Raw genomic sequence first — 13,681 nt, 5'->3', positions numbered from 1 at the left:
TCAAAAGGTGTCTTGATTAAGTCCTCAGCTAATACCCTTTCTTATTTCCACTAGTTTAGAAGCAGGCTAATCAAGTAGATTTGTTATTGCAAATGAAGTACATAACCTCAGTTTAGCTGGCTTTTGGAAGAGCCAATTAAAAGAAAATATATATGATAATATTGCAACCAAATGTTTTAAGCCAAAATACTTAACTCCTGTGAGAATGATGAAGAACCAACCTCATAACGGAGTAATAACTGAATGTGATTTATGAAGGACAATGCCATCAGGTGACATGTTTGTGTAATTCTATAGCAGGAAGCCATATGTACAAGCTATTTTGAGTAAAGACATTTTTTTCTGGCACACACGTCTGTGAAATCCTATGCACAGTCCCACTATTAGCTAACAAAATAAAACACAAGGCACAATATGCATATACAGGGAAGTCAGAGCAATAGCAGGTAGAAAATATTTCACCCAATGTATTTTCATCATATTTTTTGGTGGGGGGACTATTCCAGCTATATTCAGTTGTATAAACAAGAGCTAAATAGCACTGCACAAATACATATAGTTCCTTGCCTTTTTAGGACAGCCTTGCATTTATTAGATTTCAGTACTGCATTTTTAGACAGCTATATAAAGGCAGGCTTGACTTTTTGAAATATTAAATGGTAATTGTGTTGGATCAAACCAGAGGGAAATGTTCTACATTAGAATCTGAAGAATTCCATCCTTATCTCAGGTTCATTAAATGCTAGGAAATTATCTAGTTCACTTATTAGTTCCTTTCATGTTCTTAATCTCCAACGGAACAGAAAATAGATTAGCATGCAAGCAAAGAGAGGAACCCTCTTTCCAGCACGTTCATCCTTCCTTGTTCCACCTACTTCAGGTAACTCAAAAGGAGGCGAGTGCTGTGCTTACTAGTAGGCTATGGGGTGAAGTTCACCCCTTTCTCTCATATCCAATAGCCACTTGGTACAGCTAATTGCAACCATGGACACAGATGCACCTACATGAATCATCAGTGCAGAAGAGAATAGTAATAAATAATTAAAGCTATTTTAGTGGATTTGTTAGTTTAAGATTGATTATATGACCCTCAACAGATACTGTAGGAAGCTGTAGGCTCATTTCAACTGTTCCAAAAATACCCTTTCAGATTTCCAAGAACAGATTTCTGAGAAGCACCCAGGATGCTATAGATGTGTAGATTATAATATGCAGGATCCTACATATGTATAAGGTGCAGTAAGATTTGCTTGTCTTCCTTGGGCATTCACACTTAATGATTTATCATAAGTGTCGGATAAAATGTGATGTTGCCTATTACTTTCAAGGAATTTTCATATTAGTTGATAGGAAACCCTCCAAAAAGTTAGCATGCAAGACGCTTCATCAGAAGATCAACACTGATCCAACCTCTAGCAAAACATTAAATCCTAATGCTGGCATATTCCACAGAAAGGTTGCCTGAGAAGAATGGTTAATATTACCTGTGAAATATTATTAGTACTTGTAATACTACTGTGAAAGCCTCCAGATAGGTTCAGAAAACCTATACAGTATGTGGTGCTTCAAACTGTAAATGGTAAAAAAGGCCTGATCAAAAATCATTGCCACAAAGCAAAAAAGTAGGTGCAATTGAACATTCTAGAACTACACGTAGCTGAAGAGCTAATTGTTGCAAAAAGGAAATACGCACAGGTCTACATCCGTTTCATTATAAAAAACACTTTCAAATTAAAATAAATGAGTGCTCTTTTCTTCCCAGACAGGAAAAGAGAACTAGGCAGACCACAATCTATGTAAGCTTATGAGAACAGGGACCATTAACCCTCTCCGTGATTGTAAAACCAAATCCAATCTTCTCTAGCATCTTTCAGAGAATATATCATAGTCTCCTATGTAGAAATATATCTTAAAAGTAAATGTAGCAATTCAATTTTTGTAGTCATGCATTTCTCTACTCAAAAGATTAATGGGCCCCCACCTCCTTCAAGAAGCTGGAACGACCGTCTCCTCCTGTAATCTGTAAGAATTCAAAAGATGCAAAATTATTCCCTCAAAAACTATTATGACCAAAAACAAAACAAAATATATTTGCAACAGATCACTCATACTCAGCATGAGAGGATAGCCAAAGAGCGCAAGAACCCACAGGGTCAAAGGAACCACTGCAGAATCAGCAATCGGATCAAATGCATCCTCCCTTTCTTAGACACTACCCTTCCCAGAGTAACATTCTGCTTATCTGCTGTCAGACACTTACAAGCAACACTCAGATGAGGCAAGGTGGAGGGCAGAGGTGGTATATAAATGAAAGCAGTGCTAAGATGAGAGACCTGAATCCCTGCCAAATGAAAACTGCTATAACTGTGGAGTCTTTCCACACCAGAAGCCTTGGCAAACAACTGGGCAAGTAACTTTTAGAGATACACTCCAGGCAAAAAACCTGGCATGGTTTCCAAGTGTCACTTCTGTGTGACAGCTGGATATCAAAAAGATCAGACATTATTGTATTTGGATTTAAGGACATCTACTAACCACAGGAAAGGCACAAATCCTGTGGCTCCCCCCCCCCTTTGTTTGTGGCTGTTGGCAAACCTGAAGCTAAAGACTCTTGACTCTTTGTCCAAGAGATCTTAGGAGCCCTACTTTTGTTCCCCTCATCATAGATCAGGAGTGAGAACTCTTTTTCTATTACTGCCTTTTGCGCAAGTTAGCATTTTTTATTATGCCACCTCCAGTGTGCAAAAAACACACATTTGACATTTATTTACTTTGATTTAAATAGGCATACTCTAATTAATATAGTTCAATGCTACCCACAATGTAGTCTACCACAACTGTTTTACCGAAAAACGAAAAAATAGACCACTACCTTTCTACATAGATTGTATCGAACAATTTGCTGTAGATGTAGATCCTAATGTGCAGCAATCAAGTTAAATCCAGTACTTAAATTGTTTGCCACATGGTACTAATACATATTACTCTTCAGTGAACAAGCCAAATGATGTAGAGGGAAAGCTTTTACACTAGGTTGTTCACTCGCTTAACTTCGTTTGCTATCAGAAGAGCTCTCCATCTTCTAGTGCCATTTGAAACTAGATTATCTGCCCCGGCACCGTCCCAAGGAACCTTGGGAATGAACGCATCCTTAGCAGCAGGACAAAGTCATGGAAACACTCAATAGAAATCCTGGCTAACTCATCTAAAACGCAAGGGGGCAAAAAAAAAAAATCTGTGATGAACCACTAATGTTTTTTCCCCTAGTACCACTTTAAAAAGCAGGGAAGGGTGGAGTGGCGGGGAAGAGACAGACTGCGCCTCATTTCACCCCCAGCCATGAAAGGAAGTAAAGTGAATCACTGCTGAGTTATCTGCCACTTCCTTGAGCTCTGAGGACAAAAGAGCTGCTTCGGGTTAGCCATGTGTTTGCACTCACAAAGGAGTCAAGAGGAGCAGGAGGACGGAAGGCAAGCAAGGCATCTCACCGGAGATGCCCCTACCTCGCCTGCTGCACTGTGCCCAGGACACATGTCCTTTTATATTATTATTATTATTATTATTATTATTATTATTATTATTATTACTATTAGTTCCCATAGGACAGCAGAGGCCAGCCCTGACCCGCTGCAGCCTGCCCACTATGTATCCTCCTTTACCCCGTTTGACACTTCCCAGCCCGAATGAAGGGAGCATGTTAGAAGGGTAAGAGGGAGAAGGGAGGGGGGGGGAGCTTCGAACAAAGAACCAGGCTCCCCCCTCCCTCTCCCTCTCTGCCCACCCCTCACCCTATCGAGAGCTCTTGCCTGAACAAAAGCAATGAGCCCAGACCAGCAGGAGCTGGTTGTGGAAAGGAAGGAGACGCGCGCCTCCCTCCATTTCCTCACACGCGCCAAGTGGAGGATTCATTCGGCGGAGATGATGCTGAAGCGAAATGTTTCCATGAGCAAGAAAACCGCCCCCCCCCCACCTCAAGTCTTAATTCCATCCACGTGTCACAACAGTATTGCTCCTGTGGTGGTTGTTGTTAGTAGTGTTTGGCTGCGGAGATGAAGAGGGGGGGGAGAGGAAGCGCGAAGTGAGGGGAGGCGAGGGAGAGAGAGAGAGAGACTGACACCTGTCGGTTTGTGTGTGTGAGGGGGAGACTCGAGACCGGAAAGAAAAGAGCGCCTGGCTTTGTGTCGCCTCCTCGGGCATTAATCCGGCGCCGCTTCCCCGTCACAGAGCCAGGGAGCCCAGTGAGGCGCTCGGTGGGGCTCCGCCCCCACAAAGAGGCGCAGCGGCGGCGGCAGCAGCAACGGCCGCCCGAGCCTCTCAGCCCAGGGGAAAGGCGGGAGAGATAAAGGGGCGCGAGCGCCTCCCTCCACGTCCCCCCCTCCCTCCCTCGCGCGCAACCGCCAACTGCCATCCCGCCTCCTCCCGCCGCTCTTCAGTTACCGTTGTGAGTAGCGGTCTCATCTGCTCCCCCGACCGCTCCTCCTCCATGGTGCAGGGCTCGGGAGGAGAGAGGGTGGCTGCGCTGGAAGGAATAATAGTACTGGTACTACTACTACTACAAGCCGGCACTGTTCCTTCTTCTGCCGTCGACGTCGGCAGCACAACGAGGCTCCTGACTCGGCCGGCCGCTTTTTTTTTTCTTCCTTTTTTGCTCTCGCCGGGAGCCGAGCCGGCTCTACGCTTGGCCGCGCCCCTCGCCCGCCTGCGCGACTGGCAGCAGCGCCGACCAATCGGCGCGGGAATGCGGCTCCTCCTCCTCCTCCTCCTGGGCCGGAGGGATGACGCGGAGGCGAGGCGGCTCTCTCGCTTCTCTCTCTCTCTTCTGAGGCAGAGGGGGATTTACGGCGCGACCTTCCTCCTCCTCACTCAAGGGGAGCCCTTCATGCAGGGCGGCGCTGCCTCCCCGTCCCCGCCCCAGGCACGCTGCTGCTTAGAAGTAAAAGTCCCTCTTGAGTACACAGAAGACACAAACACGAGAGAAATCGAGCGAGGGGGAATAAATTGCTTCAGGGGGTTGTCTGACTAGGCGTCGACGGTGCTTGAGAGGCAATGTGGGGCGTTTTTAACCACATCCCTTCGTGGTCCGAGGAAGAATGAATCGCTGTGCGCGGCCCTTGGAAGCCGCTCAGGCAATCTTGCTTTCGTAGTGTTTAAAACGTACCCCTTGAGGGGAAATAAAAAAATAACACCTGCGGTCCTAATCCATAAACAACTATGGCGGATGAGATCATTAGGTGTGTTCCCCGCAGCCCCCATAACGTTAAATGGCTGCTTCGGAAGCTGAAGGAACTCGGTGGATGAGTAGGAGCCTAACGGTGTGGTCCTACATACGTGTTTGTATTCGGAAGAAGCTGCCTCTGAGTCCTCCACCCTCTTGGTCTTCAGCCCAGGGGGCAAAGTGAGGCGACGGTCTCAGGCAGTAGGATGCACAATGGGGCAGCAGTTCCCCGTGCAGAGCTGAGCCTCGGAGAGGAAGGGATCAGATGCACACAGAAGTAAAGTGCATCCATATAGGAAGAAGCCTATATGGATATTTTAAACTGAGCCATATTTCAAGGTGCAGATATAAGCAGTGGTTTCTTTCTGGGTGGATGCAGGGGGACGCATACCCCTAAACATTTTGTGAATCTAAGTTTGGCCTCATTGAGAGGCAGTATTTCAATATGAGCGGGAAAATGAGAGTACCCCTAAACATTTTTTAAAGGGGAAAAAAAGCACTGGATATAAGATTGCCAGACGTCCGGAATTTCCCGACATACCCAGAACACTGTGGTTGGAAGCAACGTCTGGGCGAAAATCATCCCAAAAATAAAATATCGGGGGAAATCTGGACGTAATGCTACCCATATTCGCAAGCAAAACAAAAAGCTCAGCAACTTTGCCAAAAAAAGCTCAACGCCTTTTGTGTCCTGATTTTCAATTTTTGAAACGTGGCAACCCAGTAGGCTACTATAGGAACGTGCTTTATACTGGCTCAGCCTACTTGTCTGTCTTCCCCAATATTGCTGCTCCATTTCATGGTGCCTCCTCAAGTGTTTTCAACAGGCCTGCTGAACTGGGATCCTTTTGTTCAGGGCAACCCTACAATGCTGTTAGAACTTAAACTCCAACTCCCATCAGCCCCAGCCAGTCTGGCCAATGGTTAAGGGTAATGGGAGCTGCAGTTCACCAAAAATTGGAGGTTCACAGAGTCCCCATCCCTGTTTTAAGTAGAGATCCATGTAGAGCAAGTTTTCCTCCATTCCACCCAATAGTTCCTATGTTCACCTTTTCATTTCCAAAAATGCACTCCTTAATAAATATTATTCACAAATGATATGAGAAAGGGGGTGGGAAGATTGATAGGGCATGGGAAGAGAAATACCTATTTAATGAAGCAGCTATGTATTAGTTTTACATGATTCATAATACCACACTTTAAGATGCACTTTCTAATAAATATATGACTTGAATGAAATGAGAAGGGGGAGCAGTGGTAGCCAGGACTTGTGATGGAATAAAAAGCTGTGTAATGAAACAACTATGTATCAATTTAGTATTATTTAATAATGTTAATGGTGTATTTTAGAGTATAGGGGCTTCACGGGGTATGTTGACCAATACAGTAGTGACTTGCTCAGTAAACTAAATGGTTGAACGGAGATTTGAACCTCGGTATTCTGGGTCAAAACCTAATATTTTAACAGTACACATCAGTGCTGCTGGGTTTATATATGCAGTAGCTAAGCACTGCATTATCATAATTAATTAATTACAATACTTAGATCAAAATTCAAAATGTATTGCATTGTTTCCTAAGTTCAAGGTGTCACAGGGAACAGCATTGCACAAGATAACATTCTCTTTCCCACGAGAGTCTGTTTTGGGAGAACATGTTCTTCCCACACATGGACTCCTTGCACTGCTTCAGGGAGTGACCTCACTCTTAGCAGCTGCACAGCCAATTTACAAATGAGTTTGGACAACCTTTTGGCTCAGTACAAAGCACCCAATTAAGTCTATGTCAGTTCTCTAAATGTTTAAAATGTTTCCGGAATTAATGTTTCCACTTTGATGCCATCAGTTCTCTGCCCGTCAGAACTTCTCCGCAGCCTTCATTTAGAATTCATAATTCTGTTAAATTCTCTTGGGAGCTGGTATTGTTAGCATGCCATGGGTCTTGGTCAGTGGTACATAAAAGACGGATGTGATCAATACTCTCCCTGTTGGATCAGTATCCATCAGCTTGCCATTATATGTCTTTATTTATTACATTTATATATGCTGCCCTTTCTGCAAGGAACTCAAGGCAAGATATATAGTTCTCTCTCCCAGCACTAGCAGTATCATTTTATAATCACAGCCACCCTGTGAGATAGGTTAAGTTGACAGATAGCGTAACTGACCCTAAATCACTCTAATGAGCTTCATGGCTTAGTTCATCATCAAATGCAAGATTGGGGAAATGCTGAAATCCAACATTTTCAAGAAGGAAAAGAAAAATTGTCCAAATTCTAAGATCTGCTTTTGTCCACAAATAAATTTTCAATGCAAATAGAACTGAAGGCTGTTGTGCCCACAGTAAACACAACATCAGAATCGCATTTCAGTCTCAGGTATTTCATTGGTATTACAAGTAGTGTGAGGAAGGTTGTATGAATATGAACTTAAGATATGGTTTATCTCTATAAATCGTGGCATAAGTATAAGATTGACATAACTAATATGACATGAGACCCTCCATGATGAACTCCTTAGTAACCTGGCCCAAGCCGCACTCCAGGCATTCAGGAATATTCTGAGTCCACACACACCTGACCTAAAGATCAACATATGCAAATATAGGGTTGCCAAATACAGGATACTCATCTCTTCAGTGGGATCCATCCACACAATGGTAAGGTGATTTAAAGACAGATCTCAGACAGAGATGCCTAGGTTTAGATAACTGTTCGCTATCACAAGTCTTTCACCCTTTTGTTAAGCAAACAGGAATAGGATTACCAAAGATGGGCAAAGTGAGATATAGGCAGGAAAATCTGGAAGGGATTATGGAAATTGTAGGAATCATTTCATATACCCCTCTTCTATACACTGACATGCCTTGGCAAAAAGGTATTTAAAAAAGCATTAGATTCAAAGACTAGTAGGCTCTCATAGCTCCAACAGGACAGAACATATCCACTGCTCCCTAGGAGTCTGCACACTTCTGCTTTGCCTTAAGGACAGGCAAACTTTCTCCCCCCCCCCTCCTCCTAGTGTGGGTTTATGGCAAAATTGTCATGCCCATGCTTCTGTAGGCTACGGGTGGCGCTGTGGTCTAAACCAATGAGCCTCTTGGGCTTGCCGATCAGAAGGTCAGCGGTTTGAATCCACGTGAAGGAGTGAGTTCCCGTTGCTCTTTCCCAGCTCCTGCCAACCTAGCAGTTCGAAAGCACGCCAGTGCAAACAGATAAATAGGTACCACTGTGGCGGGAAAGTAAACAGTGTTTCCATGCACTCTGGCTTCCATCATGGTGTCCCGTTGCACCAGAAGCGGTTTAGTCATACTGGCCACATGACCCAGAAAGCTGCCTGTGGTTAAACGCTGGCTCCCTTGGCCTGAAAGCGAGATGAGCACCACAACCCCATAGTCAACTTTAACTGGACATAACTGCCCAGGAGTACTTTACCTTTTTGGCCTTTAGAATAGTTAGGGAATTTTTTGTTGTTTAGTCGTTTAGTCGTGTCCAACTCTTCGTGACCCCATGGACCAGGGCACGCCAGGCACTTCTGTCTTCCACTGCCTCCCGCAGGGAATCTTATTCTTTAATTAAGGTGTGCCTACCTGCTTAGAATGTAACTTTGCTGTCTAAAGAAGCATTTTTATATATTCTGTCACTCCTATTTGCTATAATATGTGGGCATAAGATTAAGGGTTAACACTCATCCGTAACAAGCACATGTCGTAACTCCAGCCAAAGATCCTAAACCTCTCAACAGGGTGTATATGAACATCCATGAGTGCTGGCAGAGCACATGGGAGTCCAGGTACACACATGTAACGGTAGATGTGTCAATGCAAAGGTCAGCCCTGAAATGCCACAACCACACATCCATCTCCAATAGTTAGTGTCTATGGCAAGAATGAGGAACCTGTGGCCCTGCAGAGGTTGTTGGGCTCAACCCCAAATAGCTTCTCTATGGTCAAGCAAGCAGAATTCCAGAAACATATAGAAGGCTTCCAGAATGTATTTTGTATAGTTACGGTAACTTTTTACCTCTATCTTCACTACATTGTCTGTTATTTTATTGCTATGGCTAGTGGCTGATGCAAATGTTCTTCTTCTTCATATAGAAGGCCAGAAGTTCTCTGTCTCTGGTCTCATTGAGATGATCGCTCTTATTTATTCATTGCCAATGCAAGTGATGCTACAGTTGTATTCAGCACATATTTTTTTTAATGTGGGGGGGAGTAGATAGAGGCGAGGCACACAAAATTGGTCCATGTAGGACGTAACTTAGAAGAAACTGTATTATTTATGAACATCGGTGATAGAATTTACAATAAACCTAAAACAGCATCACAATGAATTATAAAGAGTTTGCTAGGAACCCAAACTATAATAATGGCTGCAGCATCGTTTTATGCAAGCCAAGAAGACCTCGGTTCCAGTAAATACTTACATTAACTGTTCACTACTATCATTGCTCATACGTTGAATTACAAAGGTCAGGGTGAGTGCCCTGCAGTTTATTAGTTTGTATTAATTCGGAGGCTTAATTTGGACCATGGTTTTCAATCATTTGCCCAAGACACATAGCATAACTGAGACATGAGGAATCTGAACTTGGAGTCCAGATGCTGTTGGACTCTGGTTCCCATCAGTCCCAGGCAGTGCTTTTTTTCCTAAAAAAATGTTTAGGGGTACTCTCATTTTCCTACTCATATTGAAATACTGCCCCTCAATGAGGCCAAACACTGATTCACAAAATGTTTAGGAGTATGCGTGCTCCTGCGTACCCCCAGAGAAAAGCACTGGTCCCAAGCAATGGTCTGGGATGCTGGGAGTTGTAGTCCAACAACTTTTGAAGGGCCATCGAGTCCCCATCTCTTGCATAGCTGTATACTTGCACTGGTGTCTCTTGCTAAAAAATATTACCCTGCACCAGGTGTCATCTTTTCAAGACTCTGAGATCCGGACCCCACATGCATTTTTATTTACAGAGTAAATCTACATTTTCTCCATCCTTTGTGCATGTTGAATACCCTGAGTCAGCCCTGCTTGCATGTGTTAATGAAGCAAAGATGTTTGTTGGGGGCATTAATCCATTGTTAGTGGACATCATTGCCAACGTGGCAGTGTTGCCATGGTCACTGGGGGCATGCCTGTCAATGATAAAGGTAAAGGTAAAGGTACCCCTGCCCGAACGGGCCAGTCTTGACAGACTCTGGGGTTTGTGCGCCCATCTCACATCTATTGGCCGGGGGCCAGCGCTGTCCGGGGACACTTCCGGGTCACGTGGCCAGCGTGACAACGCTGCTCTGGCGAGCCAGAGCCACACACGGAACGCCGTTTACCTTCCCGCTGGTAAGCAGTACCTATTTATCTACTTGCCCCCGGGGGTGCTTTCGAACTGCTAGGTGGGCAGGCGCTGGGACCGAGCAGCGGGAGCGCACCCCGCCGCGGGGATTCGAACCGCCGACCTTTCGATCGGCAAGCCCTAGGCGTTGAGGCTTTAGCCCACAGCGCCACCCGCGTCCCGTCAATGATAAAGCGCTATATATATGTATAAAGCTTTATAATTGACAGGCATGCCCCCAGTTGTGTGTTTTCTCCTCCCATCTTAGGCAAAACATATACACTGGACACAACAGCTGTTCTGCCATCATAGTGGTGGCTCCTCTCTGATGTAATATGACTATAGAATTGCTGTTTGTAGATTTGTTGGACATACATTTTACACATCACCTGGGAAGACAGGCGAACTAATATCAGTGTACTGGAAGAAGCAAAGATCACCAGTGTTGAAGCAATGGTTCTTCAAAATCAACTTTGTTGGACTGGTCATGTTGTGCGGATGCCTGGTGATCGTCTTCCAAAACAACTACTCTATTCCGAACTTAAAAATGGAAAGCGTAATGCTGGTGGTCAACAAAAGAGGTTTAAAGACTGTCTCAAGGCAAATCTTTAAAAATGTAGTATAAGCACTGACAACTGGGAAACACTGGCCTGCGAGCACTCCAAGTTGGAGAACAACCTTTACCAAAGGTGTCATGGGCTTTGAAGACACTCGAACTCAGGATGCAAGGGAGAAACGTGCTAAGAGGAAGGCATGCTTAGCAAACCCTCACTGTGATCAACTCCTGCCTGGAAACCAATGTCTCCACTGTGGAAGGACATGTGGATCCAGAATTGGCCTCCACAGTCACTTGTTAAAACCGTGTTTATGGAAGACAATCTTACTCGGCTACGAGTGATCACCAAAGAAGAAGAAGAAGACATGGATTTAGAAGGAATCATGGCTGTAAGAGGTAATATGCTTGTATTTTGTTCAAAATGCATAATAAAACTGATATGTATGTGGGTTTTTACACAAAAATAATTAGACTGATATCTGCAATTTTCTTAAATTGTCAATTTTATCCACTCTGTTTTATCCACTCCCCTTTGAGGAGTGAAGTTATTACCCCTCTACTACTGTCCATGCCGGGTCACTCAACAATTGCTACTGTGTTATTTCCTCTAGCAGATCAAGATAACCAGGTGACAGCAAAAGCTGCGAAAAAATTAGCAGGGGCAATTAGAATAAGATCTACCAGGTATTATTTGATTATTGATGCAAACCTCCAGAATGTATTTTGTGTAGTTAAGTTTTTACCTCCCTCTTCAGTATACTGTACAGTGGTACCTCGGGTTAAATATGCTTCAGGTTACATACGCTTCAGGTTACAGACGCCGCTAACCCAGAAATATTACCTCGGGTTAAGAACTTTGCTTCAGGATGAGAACAGAAATTGTGCTCTGGCGGCGCAGCGGCAGCGGGAGGCCCCATTACCTAAAGTGGTGCTTCAGGTTAAGAACAGGTTCAGGTTAAGAACGGACCTCTGGAACAAATTCAGTACTTAACCCGAGGTACCACTGTATTTTATTTTATTGCTATGGCTAGTGGCTGATGCAAATAACAAATCTTCTGAATCCAATTCCACTCTGTTTACATGTCGTTTGTGCTTACATAATATAAATAGTTCATCCATGGTTAAATCTATCAAGGGAAACCTGGAGCTTAGAAAATCACAAATGGCCAAAAAGTGTGCCAGTTAACTACGGAGGCTACTCCTCAGCTTGAGGCCAGTTCATAAGGAGGAAATCTGAAATGTTATTCATGAGAGCAGAAAGCAGAATGAAAAACCTGTTTGCAGACGAAGGTCATGACTGATGTACAAGAGGCTACATGCCCCATTACTTCTCCCCTCCCAAAAAAAAGTTTTCATTAGCATGACGTATCAAGATTCTAGCAGATGACTTTCCTTTTCTATAGAACCAACACTCAGAAATGCAATTTTACATTCTGGCTTTTTCTGAGGATTCCACAATTGTATTCATGCATTATACGTTGGGTTTTAAGATAAAGCAAACCTGGACTGCTCATGTTTCAGAAGTTACTAACGGGAATGAATCTCAACATGTAGTCTGGAAAGAAAACTGAAATGTCTACCCTGTATTTTAATGGTCTAGTTAAACCATGATTACCAGTTCTGGGGTTTGAAAATTCAGTCTGCTCTTGTTTCTGCCAGGCTTCATATGTTGTCTGCCATATTCTGCCTGTCTCCACCTTTGACTAGCCAGACTCTCATCCACACTATACATTTAAAGCATCATCATACCACCTTAAACAGTCATGGTCCCCCCCCCCCAATCCTGGAAACTGTGGTTTGTTAAGGGTGCTGAGGGTTGTTAGGAGAACCTTATTCCGCTCATGAACTATAGCTGTCAGAATCCTTCATCCAAAGGAACTCTGGGAACTGTAGTTCTTTGAAATTCTCGGGTGGGTGTCATCCAGACCCAGCAACTTGTCAGTTTTCATTTTGCCTATCAGGCCTGGAACTTCATCTTTCATCATCACTATCTGTCTTTATCCACCAGACTCACCGCCTGCAAAGGTTAGTTCAGACACTGGGATCTGCCCTATATCTTCCATTGTGAAAACAGATTCAAATACAGTCATACCTTGAGATAAATACGCTTCAGGATAAGTATTTTCAGGTTGCGCTACGGCAGCCCAGAAGTAACGGAGCCACTTGTGCATGCGCAGACGCTCAAAATGATGTCACGCTCATGCGCGGAAGCGGCGAAACACGACTCACGCACGCGCAGTCGCGTCTTACGTTCTGTTCAGGATGCGAATGGGGCTCCAGAACGGATCCCATTCGCATCCCGAGGTACCACTGCACCGTATTGGACTGAATATAAGCCGCACTTTCCCATGCCAATTCCAACTGTGAAAAGTGTGCGGTTTATATTTGCGACCTAATGGTATGCAGCCAGGAGTGCAGCGAAGCGGTGCCCACCCCGTGCATAGTCCCCAGTCCTCTCCCCCAAGGCCGGAAAGGGGGAGAGTGGGGAAGGGGAAAGGCTGTCAGCGATGCAGCGCAGCCCCCCCCCCCCGCCCGCCAGTATGTAGCCAGGAACAGCGAGGAAAGGAGAGGCATATATTCGGGTAT

General features: G+C 44.5%; 1 protein-coding gene across 15 annotated transcripts in view; it reads right to left on the bottom strand.

The window, feature by feature from the left end:
- Positions 1 to 13,681, bottom strand: part of SLC4A7 (solute carrier family 4 member 7) — a 128,345-nt gene that overhangs the window by 65,747 nt on the left and 48,917 nt on the right. For 2 of the 15 annotated variants that reach the window (XM_082193288.1, XM_082193289.1), the window contains exon 1: positions 4,438 to 5,672. The exons of 8 other annotated variants lie outside the window; for them this stretch is intronic. In XM_082193288.1, the coding sequence (XP_082049414.1) occupies positions 4,438 to 4,485 (48 nt within the window). In that variant the 5' untranslated portion in view covers positions 4,486 to 5,672. Of the gene's footprint in view, positions 1 to 1,981; positions 2,021 to 2,872; positions 4,075 to 4,437; positions 5,676 to 13,681 lie in introns of those variants that run through there. 5 more of the 15 variants (XM_082193299.1, XM_082193293.1, XM_082193302.1 and 2 more) reach the window with 5 other exon arrangements.

Source organism: Podarcis vaucheri, assembly GCF_965113315.1.
Source record: "Podarcis vaucheri genome assembly, chromosome: 12".
In the NCBI taxonomy this organism is placed as follows: Eukaryota; Metazoa; Chordata; class Lepidosauria; order Squamata; family Lacertidae; genus Podarcis; species Podarcis vaucheri.
This window is presented reverse-complemented; position numbering and strand designations above follow the sequence as displayed.